Below are 10,246 nucleotides of genomic sequence, written 5' to 3' on the forward strand. Positions count from 1 at the left end.
CCAAAAGACAGAATAACATTTACTTTAAAGATCTTAACAGACTTTTGTGATTACAGAATCAGGCAACACACCATTCTATAAACCATTCTGTAAAAACAGAATGAGTGTTTTTTTTTTTTTTTTTTTTTTTTTGAGACAGCATCTCACTCAGTCGCCCAGGCTGGAGCACAGTGGTGCAATCTCGGTGCACTCCAGCCTCCAACTCCCTGGCTCAAGTGATCCTCCTGCCTCCGCCTCCCCAGTACTGGGATGATAGGTGTGTGCCACCACACCCAGCTAGTTTTTGGTGTTTTTTTGTAGAGACAAGGTTTTGCCATGTCGCCCTGGCTGGTCTCGAACTCCTGGACTCAAGCAATCTGACCATCCCGGCCTCCCAAAGTGCTGGGATTACAGGCATGAGCCTAGGCCCCTGGGCCCAGAATGGGTGTTCAATGGGCTGAGCAGAAGAGGTTGGTTTTAAAGATAGAAAAGGCCTGAGGAAAGCAGTAACAAAAAGTGGATATCAATTCAAAGTTTCCTGTGAAGGTTAAGACAGAGAGGACTGGCCGGGCGCGGTGGCTCATGCCTGTAATCCCAGCACTTTGGGAGGCCACAGCGGGCTGATCACCTGAGGTCAGGAGTTTGAGACCAGCCTGGCCAACATAGTAAAACCACATCTCTACTAAAAATACAAAAATTAGCCAGGCATGGTGGCCTGTACCTATAGTCCCAGCTACTCTGGAGGCTGAGGTGGTAGGATCACATGAGCCTGGGAGGTTGAGGCTGCAGTGAGCAGTGATCTTGCCACTGCACTCCAGCCTGGGTGACAGAGCAAGACCCTGTCTCAAAAAGAAAAAAACTGCAACCAAGAAGCTTGCAGCTTCAAAATAGACAGGAGTGGCCTCGTGAGGTGACTTGAATAAAAGATGAGGGAGCCAGCTGTGGTGCTATGCAAATATCTGGACAAGAATGTTCTAGACACCGAGCAGCAAGAGGGAAGACCCTCCTGACACCGCTAACCTGTTTAGCAGTAGCAGGGTGGAGCACAGTGGTAGGATCATGGCTCACTGCAGACTCCAAATCCTGGGCTCAACCAATCTCCCACCTAAGCCTCACAAGTATCTGTGACTACAGGCGAGTGCCACCACGCCTGGCTGCTATTTTGCTGTTGTTGAGATTGTGTTTTACTCGTTTTAGTGTTAAATGACAGGAACAACACAGGTTTTTTTGTTTTTTTTGTTTTTTTTTTAAAAGACTTTCCTTGGCAAAATTAAAAGAGAACAACACTATATCAGTCTTTCATTTTTTTTTTTTTTTTATTGTTTTAAACTACTGAAGAAGTCTGGTAACCGTTGCTACACACGTTTCCTTCCCATGGCAAGGCTGAGCCCCAAAATCCAGATCTAAAGATACTCTCCAAGTTGTTTTAGACTACCCCCCGACATGGGATTACACTTATTCCTCTCCACACAGATGACAACTTCCTGGTCTCATATTGCGTAGGATAGCCAGGTGTGGTGGCGCATGCCTGTAGTCCCAGCTATTCAGGAGGCTGAGGTGAGAAGACTGCTTGAGCCAGGAGTTTAAGGATGCAGTGAGCTTTGATGGCACTGGTGAACAGCCACGACATTCCACCCTGGGCGATATAGCAAGACCCTATCTCAAAAAAGTCCCCCAAGAAACAAAAACCACCTAAAAATAAAATAAATACTGTAATACCAGCATTTTGGGAGTCCAAGGTGGGAGGATTGCCTAAGGCCAGGAGCTTGAAACCAGTCCGGGCAACAGCAAAATTCTCTCTCTCTCTCTTTCTGCATCAGAGCACATGTATATTTGTGTGTGTGTATGTATGTGTCTGTGTGTGTGTGTATAAATAAAAATAAAATTTTGTTTTATTTTGTTTTTTGAGATGGAGTCTCCCTCTGTTGCCCAGGCTGGAGTGCAGTGGCGCGATCTTGGCTCACTGCAACTTCTGCCTCCCGGGTTAAAGCGATTCTCCTACCTCAGCTTCCTGAGCAGCTGGGATTACAGGTGCCCACCATCACACCCGGCTAATTTTTGTATTTTTAGTAGAGATGGGGTTTCACCATGTTGTAGTGAGCTGGTCTCAAACTCCTGGCCTTAAGTGATCCACCTGCCTCACCTTCATCACTTGCCAAGTCCTACCCATTCTAACCCTGATAGCTCTTAAATCAGGTCTCTCCACCTTAACCCCATTATCGCTGCTCTAGAGCGCAAGCCTTCAGTGTCCTTTCACTTCCTGAATTTACCATCTTTATGCCCTTGCTCACATTGTGTTCTTTGCCCAAAATGCTCTTACCACTCTCCTCCTCCTTCTGTCTATATGGCAAGTTAAATGGCCCCATATAGTGGTATAGGTCGTTCACTGCACTGAGTCCTGGCTTCAGGTCAACCGTGTCCTCTGAACAAGGCCCACGATGACTTGTGGCCTAGGTCCCAGTTGGTTTTGGGCTTCACCCTGTTTGAGCTCTTGCACAGCAATCCTTTCCCCCTTCACTGTCTGAGAACTTTTTTTTTGAGACAGAGTCTCACTCTGTCACCCAGGCTGGAGTGCAATGGTGCGAACTCGGCTTACTGCAAGCTCCACCTCCCGGGTTCAAGACATGCTTCTCCCACCTCAGTCTACTGAGTAGCAGGGATTACAAGCATGCACCACCACGCCCGGCTAATATTTTTTGCATTTTTAGTAGAGATGGGGTTTCACCATGTTAGCCAGGCTGGTCTCGAGCTTCTGACCTCAAGTGATGCACCCTCCTCAGCCTCCCAAAGTGCTGGGATTACAGGCGTGAGCCACCACACCCGTCGCTGTCTGAGAGCTGATCCTTCGTCCTCAGCCTGAGGCTAGCTCTAGGGGACTGTCCTTGCCCTTGTGTCTCCAAAAGTCCAAGCCTGTGGCCACCTCCCTGTTGACAAGAGACCACTTCTACCCCACCCATCTCTGGTTCCCCTTCCCTCCCCTCTACCTGCTTAGATGTCTCAGCCCATGCACCACCTTTAGGGTTCCAGCCACGCCAGCTTTTCTCAGCACCTTCTCGTTGGCATTTAAGCATTCCATGAGCAAAATAAAAGAAACTTCTCCTTGAACCCTATGCCCGCCTCTGGCTGCCCCCATCTCTCACCTCTCTGTCACAGCCAAACTGCAAAGAGCTATCTGCACACGTGTTTCCATTTCTCACCTGCTGCTCACTCCTTGGCCGGCTCCTGCCTGACTGTGGCCCTCACCCACCACCCAAACACTCTCACCCAGGTCAACAGTGACCTCCAGGAAAAGGAAGAGTGGGTTGGGGGTGCCAGGGATACCCCACTAGCAGGGAAGACGTTCACAGCATCATGGCACAGAGAGGTGCCTTTCCTTTGACAAAGAGAATCTGAGGCCCAGAGAGGGTTGGCAGCTTGCCCAGACACACACAGTGGCCGGGGTTAGAGCTGGACACTGGAACCAGGACCCCAACCTTGGGACATGGGCTCAGCATCACCAGGAGACTATGCCACTCTTGGCACTAAAACGACCTCCAGACAGATTATAAAGTTAAAACTTACATAAATAAGTAATAAAATTCTAGACTAGCTAGTAGGAAATAAATCTAATTCTTCTTAGCCTCTGGAAAAGCATTTATAACTTTTCCTTAACTTCCTTAATGTTCCTGAAACTTCCTAAGGAGTTTTATAAATGTTCTAGCAAAAGAAGAAATCACACGGAAAAAGACGAACCTGTTTGGCCATGTGGTGAGTGGTGTTGTGGGGTGGTGAGGGGGGTCCCCGGGAACACCACTACAGCGGACATGTGCAGGAGTGACTGACCATGCAGGAGGAAGCCACAGCAGCCAGCAGTGTCCATCATTTTTGAAGACTGAGAAGTGACACCAATATCATGCACCCATTGGTCTCCCACAAAAGTGCTCCTTTGGGGCTGGGCATGGTGGCTCACGCCTGTAAACTCAGCACTTTGGGAGGCCGAGGTGGATGGATCACTTGAGGTCAGGAGTTCGAGACCAACCTGGCCAACATGGTGAAACCCCATCTCTACTAAAAAAATTACAAAAATGAGCCAGGCATGGTGGCTCATGCCTGTAATCTCAGCACTTTGGGAGGCCGACATGGGCAGATCACTTGAGGTCAGGCATTCAAGACCAGCCTAGCCAACATAGCAAAACCCCGTCTCTACTAAAAAAAAAATACAAAAATCAGCCAGGCATGGTGGGACATGCTTGTAATCCTAGCTACTTGGGGGACTGAGGCAGGAGAATCGCTTGAACCTGGGGAGCAGAGGTTGCAGTGAGCTGGGATCGCATCACTACACTCCAGTCTGGGCCACAGAGCTGAAAAAAAAAAAGAAAAAAAAGTCATTGATTGTAAGGTGCATCAGTTGCAAGGTTTCCCATCCCTATGCAGAGGCCCACACTGCAGCCACGCCAAGTACCTGCCCTTCTCCCTTGGCCCTTGCATCTCTTTGCCTGACCTGTAACCTGCACACGACACCCTGTCCAGCCACACACCCACAACAAGGCAGAGACCTCTGAAGAGTGGCCAGTGTTGGGAGACGATTCTACCTGATGCTGTTGCCCCTGATACCCGGCTGGGCTGCGTGTCCCCAAACCAGATGGCTAGGCTGCTCCCTTACCCAGGGTCCCCTGTGACCAGGGACAAAGCTTCAAGCCAGGTTCAGGCCTTTTCTGGGCTTCAAATGCACTGGCCCTTCCAGGGACTTCCCCTGTAAGACTCTGATTTCATGGGCCCTTTCCCCAGCCGGGACTGGACAAGGAGCCAGCCCTCAGGCACCGGCCTCGTTGCCGCCCACCTCTAAGTCTTCGTGGAGGGCAGAACATGTTTTTTAAAACACAAAAAACCCATCCTGTCTGAACCGAACATGTTTCCCTGCTTGTTGAACAACCCCATTTACATTCCTAGGCCGGTCAGCGGCCAAGATATTTATAGTCCCGCCCTGGCACTGCCTAATTGGTGTGGCCTGATGGGGCCCCTATCCGTCATGGTAAGTGGGCCTCTCACCAGCCTCCAGTGGGCCCTCTGCCAGCCCAGACGTTTCCAGGCCTGGGTGGGGTAGGTGGCCCTCACTCCATCTGAGGCCCAGGCCTCTCTCCAGGGGGTTTGGTCATGCCAGGGAAGCATCCAAGAACAAACAACTGGCCCAGGCCACCTGGACCGTCCAGCCCAAGGGTGGACAGGGATCACTGACAGCATCTGCCCAGACATTCCCAGGCATCCATGCTGCCCTCAGCCTCCCTGTCACCCTCACTCCATCCCCCGAGCTTACAGAGGAAGCCCTGTCACTCTGCTGCCTGATGTCCTCACAATCCCCTGTACTGCAGGATGCAGCCTCAGCTCCTTTGTGGGCTCTGGAAGGACCATCACTGTCAGTCTAGTGACAGCCCTGCTACTTCTCGCTCTCTGTCCCAACCACAAGGAGGGACATGATGTTTCCTAGCAAGGGAAGATGGGCTCTAGGCTTTTTTTTTTTGTGAGACAGAATCTCACTCTGTGGCCCAGGCTGGAGTACAGTGGCATGATCTCGACTCACTGCAGTCTCTGCCTTCCGGGTTCAAGAGACTCTCCTGCCCCAGCCTCCTGAGTAGCTGGGATTACAGGTGCATGCCACTACACCGGGCTAATTTTTGTACTTTTAGTAGAGACGAGGTTTCACCATGTTGGCCAGGTTGGTCTCGAACTCCTGACCTCAAGTGATCCCGCCGCCCCCCACCCCGTCTTGGCCTCCCAAAGTGCTGGGAATATAGGTGTGAGCCACCACACCCGACTAGCCAACCCATCTTCTGAGGCTCAGTTTCCACATCTGAAAAATGGGAAGCACCAATACTCCCTGCCTCATTGGGTGGTTGAGTTAGATCCAGTAGGAGAAGCACTACATAAGTGCTAGCTGCTTGCAAAAATGTTTTTCATTTAGAGACACGGTCTAATGCTGTTATTATTATATTACCTCATTACGCTTTCACACTGTTATTTCAGTTGCAAACTCATTTAGCAGATGTGAGTGCCTCCCGGGGGCACAGCAGTGCGTGAGACACATAAGGCTCCTGCCCTCATGGCTCTTACAGTTTGGTGGCAGAGACAAAAGGTGAACATGACATTATAAATTAAGGTAAATTCCCATGAAGAAGACACACAAGGGGCTCTTAGGGAAAAGACTGAGGGAAACTTAGTTTGGGTTGCTGAAGAAAGTAAGCTCTGGATAGGTGTGGTGGCTCATGCCCATAATCCCAGCACTTTGAGAGGCTGAGATGGGCAGATCACTTGAGGTCAGGAGTTCGAGACCAGCCTGACCAACATGGTGAAACCCTATCTCTGCTAAAAGTACAAAAATTAGCCGGATGTGGTGGCGGGCGACTGTAATCCCAGCTACTCGGGAGTCTGAGGCAAGAGAATCGCTTGAACCCGGGAGGCAGAGGTTGCAGTGAGGCAAGGTCATGCCACTGCACTCCAGCCTGGGTGACAGAGCGAGACTCCGTCTCAAAAAAAAAGTAAGCTCCCAGCTGAGACCTAAAGTATGAGAAGGGACCAGTGGGGAAAGAATTGCAGGGAAGAGCATCCAGGCAGAGGGAACAGCATATGCAAACACACAGATTCCAGGGGAAAAGAATTGGGGGAAGTGAAATTGGGAGAGGTGAGGCAGCATCAGGTCATGGTGAATCTGAGAGCCATTTGGGGTAGGGGGGTGTCAATTTTGGTACAAATGCAATAGGAAGCCCTTGGGGAATGGGGCGGTTTAAGCAGGAGAATGAGATAGGGCCTGATTTACATTTTCCACAGGTTGTTCTGGCTGGAGGGGGTGGAGAGGAGGCAGGGAGGCGGGGAGGAGGCTGTGCTGGCCTCCAGGGCCAAGATGGTGGTGCCTTAACACAGGGGTGTCAGCGAGAACAGAGGGAAGTGGATGTGGGATTTATTTTGGAGGTAGAATTGATGAGTCTTGGCGGTGGCCGGGGTGTGGGTGGTGAGGGCGGGACCATCCAAAGATGCCTCCCAGTTTTCTGGCCGAAGCCACCAGGCAGATGATGACGGTGCCATTTCCCGAGATGGGGAAGTCACAGGGAGGGGCAGGCTGGGGAAGGAACCAAGAGTTGACTTTTGGACGCATTATGTTCTAGCTGTTATTTGTCCTGCCTGGCTAGTGACTGACAGAGCTCCGTGGGCCTCAGAGTTACAGAAGTCGCCCCTGTTCCCCTGTGTTCCTGCTCATGTGTGGCCCCATGAAGTGTTTCAAGGCTCTGCAATTATTCGAGCATCCTCTAGCCCCACTTCTTGGGGCCACCACAACCTTCCCAGTGGCAGAAGACCTGAGTTGCCCCAACCTCTTCCTTCTCTTTTTTTTTTTTTTTTTTTGAGACAGAGTTTCACTCTTGTTGCCCAGGTTAGAGAGCGATGGCGCGATCTCGGCTCACCACAACTTCTGCCTCCTGAGTAGCTGGAATTACAGGCATGCACCACCACCACACCTGGCTAATTTTGCATTTTTAGTAGAGACAGGGTTTCTCCATATTGGTCAGGCTGGTCTCAAACTCCCGACCTCAGGTGATCTGCCCGCTTCAGCCTCCCAAAGTGCTGGGATTACAGGTGAGAGCTACTGCGCCTGGCCCCAATCACTTCATTCTGAAGCAATGAAAGACCTCAGCCTTGTCCCACGGGCTCAGTGTTAAGGTGTCCATGTCTCTGTTGGGATCCCCTGACTGCTGTGAGCTCCAGGCCTTGGGCCTGCCCCCTTCCGTGTCCCCTTAGTTCAGCCCCCACCCCCTGGATCCACTCTGCAAAACTCTTCATTAGTTTTTTAGAGACAGGGTCTCTGTCACCAGGGCTGGAGTGCAGTGGTGGGATCACAGCTCCCGGCATCCTCGAACTTCTGGGCTCAAGCCATCCTCCAACTTCAGTCTTCTCAGTAGCTGGGATCACAGGCATACGCCACCATGCCTGGCTATTACATTTTTATAGACACAGGATCTTGCTATGTTGCCCAGGCTGGTCATGAACTGGCCTCAAGCAGTCCTCCCACCTCAGCCTCCCAAAGCTGGGATTACAGGCACATATTACCATGCCCAGCTAAGTTTTAAATTTGTATAGAGACGGGGTCTTGCTATATTGCCTAGGCTGGTCTCCAACTCCTGGCCTCCAGTGATCCTCCAGCCCCAGTCTCCCAAAGTGTTGGGATTACAGGCATGAGCCACCACACCTAGCCCTGCAGAACTCTTTAGAACCACATAGACTCCAGTTTGAACCCCGCTTCTGCCATCCATATCTACTAGTTATGTGAGTTTCTGCATCTGTGGAATGGGGTATCAAACAACGTTCCCTTAGGGGTGTGGTGGGTATTCATTGAGATAATGCTTATAAAGGTTTCATGCCAAAGCTACTGAAAAGCAAGTGTGAAATTTGTTGGTTTTATTATTTAGTATTGCCTGATCTCCCACCCAAGCCCACCATAAAGGTCTGATTATAAAATCCACAAGCCAGAGGCCCCCACCACCTTCTTGTCTTTTTCTGCCTCACCCCCACCCATCCCACAGCAACCTTACAAGGCTCTGATGGTGGGATTCCAGGCATCATCAACCAATGGGAAGCGAGGGAGCACTGAGTCACCCCATATTGGCACGTGGCAGCCCCTGGGGGCTGTGGGCAGGGCTGGCCTCGTCTGGTGACTGGGGAGGGAGCTGGCAGAAGGCCGGGGAAGGGGGACAGTGGGCCTTTGTCTTTGCCGAGGTTTCTCCGTCCAAGATGCTCCAGCCCCTAGACAAACATGACCTCATTCCTCCTCCAGGCTCCAGGACCCAGGGCAGAGGCAGGCTTGGAGTTGGACGCACCCACCCCATTTCACAGACTGGAAAACCAAGTCGCACAAGGAAAGAAGACAAGAGGACACCGAGGCTCCAGCCCTAGAACCCAGCCAGAAGTCATGCCCTCCTGGGTTGCTGAGCTCAGGGAGGGGACTCACAAGAGGGCCTTCTAGGCAGCAAAGGTCTAGCTATTCCACAAGCTCCTGGGACAGACAGGTTGTGCTTGGATCTGCTACTCACAGCTATGTGGCTGTAAGCAGCTTACTCACCTTCTCTGGGCCCTGGTTTCTGCATTTGATGCAGGCCTGGCAGCCTCTTTCTTGCAAGGTTACGGTGCCCTTGGAGATCACTGCTAAGAATTCAGACAGGCCTGCTTTAAGCCGTAGCACCTGCGCCCACTGCACTGCCTTTAAAGGGGTGATCTTCCAGGGAAGACAGTGGGGATTAAGGCCCATCCCATGCAAGCCTCCAGGGTCCACAAATGTCCTTCTCTTGCCAGGGGCTCTGCAGTGACAAGGCCTGGTAGGAGTCTGGCATATCTTTCTGGTAGCTTCCTAAGTGACATTCTCCCACACTGGCCCTGCTGGGCTTTCACCTCCTGCCCACAGCAGCCCTCACTTCCTATGCTGATCCCCCTTCCCCAGAGGGTCTTCTCCAACCTGGTGTCCATCCCCACAGCCATCTGGGGACACCCCTGCACCTGAAACCTCAGTAATTCAAGTTGCAAGATGCCAGCTAAAGGGACTCCCAGCCATTCTCTCAGTCTCATGTCTAAAATGGGATAGTGGGGCTGGGCATGGTGGCTCATGGCTGTAATCCCAATGCTTTGGGAGGCTGAGGAAGGATGGCTGGAGGCCAGGAGTTTGAGATCAGACTGGACAACATAGCCAGACCCCATCTCTAAAAAAAAAATTTTAAAAATTAGCCAGGCATGGTGGTGTACGGTCCCAGCTACTCGGTTGGCTGAGGCAGGAGGATTGCTTAAGTCCAGGAGTTCAAGGCTGCAGTGAGTTATGTTTGCACCACTGTACTCCAGCCTGGGTGACAGAGCAAAACCCTGTCTCTAAAAATAAATAAGTAAAATGGGACCGGGTGCGGTGGCTCATGCCTGTAATCACAGCACTTTGGGAGGCCGAGGCGGGTGGAGAGGTTCGAGACCAGCCTGCCCAACATGGCAAAACCCCGTCTCTACTAAAAATACAAAAATTAGCCGGGCGTGGTGGCGGGTGCCTGTAATTTCAGCTACTAGGGAGGCTGAGGCAGGAGATCGCTTGAATCTTGTTCTGTTGCCCAGGCTGGAATGCAGTGGCACAATCATGGCTCACTGCAGCCTCAACCTCCTGGCAAGGAGTTTGAGGAGTTTGAGGCTAATCCTCCCACCTCAGCCTCCAGAGTAGCTGGGACTACAGGTGCACTCCACTACCCCTGACTAATTAAAAAAAAAAAAAGAAAGA

The 10,246-nt window shown here is 51.4% G+C and overlaps 1 protein-coding gene and 1 long non-coding RNA gene across 2 annotated transcripts in view; both read right to left on the bottom strand.

Annotated features, from left to right (window-relative positions):
• LOC105548731 overlaps window positions 1-3,841 on the bottom strand; it is a 9,679-nt gene extending 5,838 nt beyond the window's left edge. The window contains exons 1-2 of the mRNA XM_011992906.1: window positions 3,712-3,841; window positions 2,250-2,401 (exon numbers count right to left, since the gene is read on the bottom strand). Of these exons, the coding sequence (XP_011848296.1) occupies window positions 2,250-2,401; window positions 3,712-3,841 (282 nt within the window). The remainder of the gene's footprint in view (window positions 1-2,249; window positions 2,402-3,711) is intronic.
• A 4,537-nt stretch (window positions 3,842-8,378) lies between these two features.
• LOC105548714 lies at window positions 8,379-9,213 on the bottom strand. The gene is made up of 2 exons (XR_001007434.1): window positions 9,062-9,213; window positions 8,379-8,745 (listed from the first exon to the last, which is right to left on the bottom strand). It is a non-coding gene; the product is annotated as an uncharacterized LOC105548714 (long non-coding RNA).
• Between the last annotated feature and the right edge of the window lie 1,033 nt (window positions 9,214-10,246).

The sequence above is a fragment of the Mandrillus leucophaeus genome, unplaced genomic scaffold, assembly GCF_000951045.1.
Source record: "Mandrillus leucophaeus isolate KB7577 unplaced genomic scaffold, Mleu.le_1.0 Scaffold42, whole genome shotgun sequence".
Taxonomy (NCBI): Eukaryota; Metazoa; Chordata; class Mammalia; order Primates; family Cercopithecidae; genus Mandrillus; species Mandrillus leucophaeus.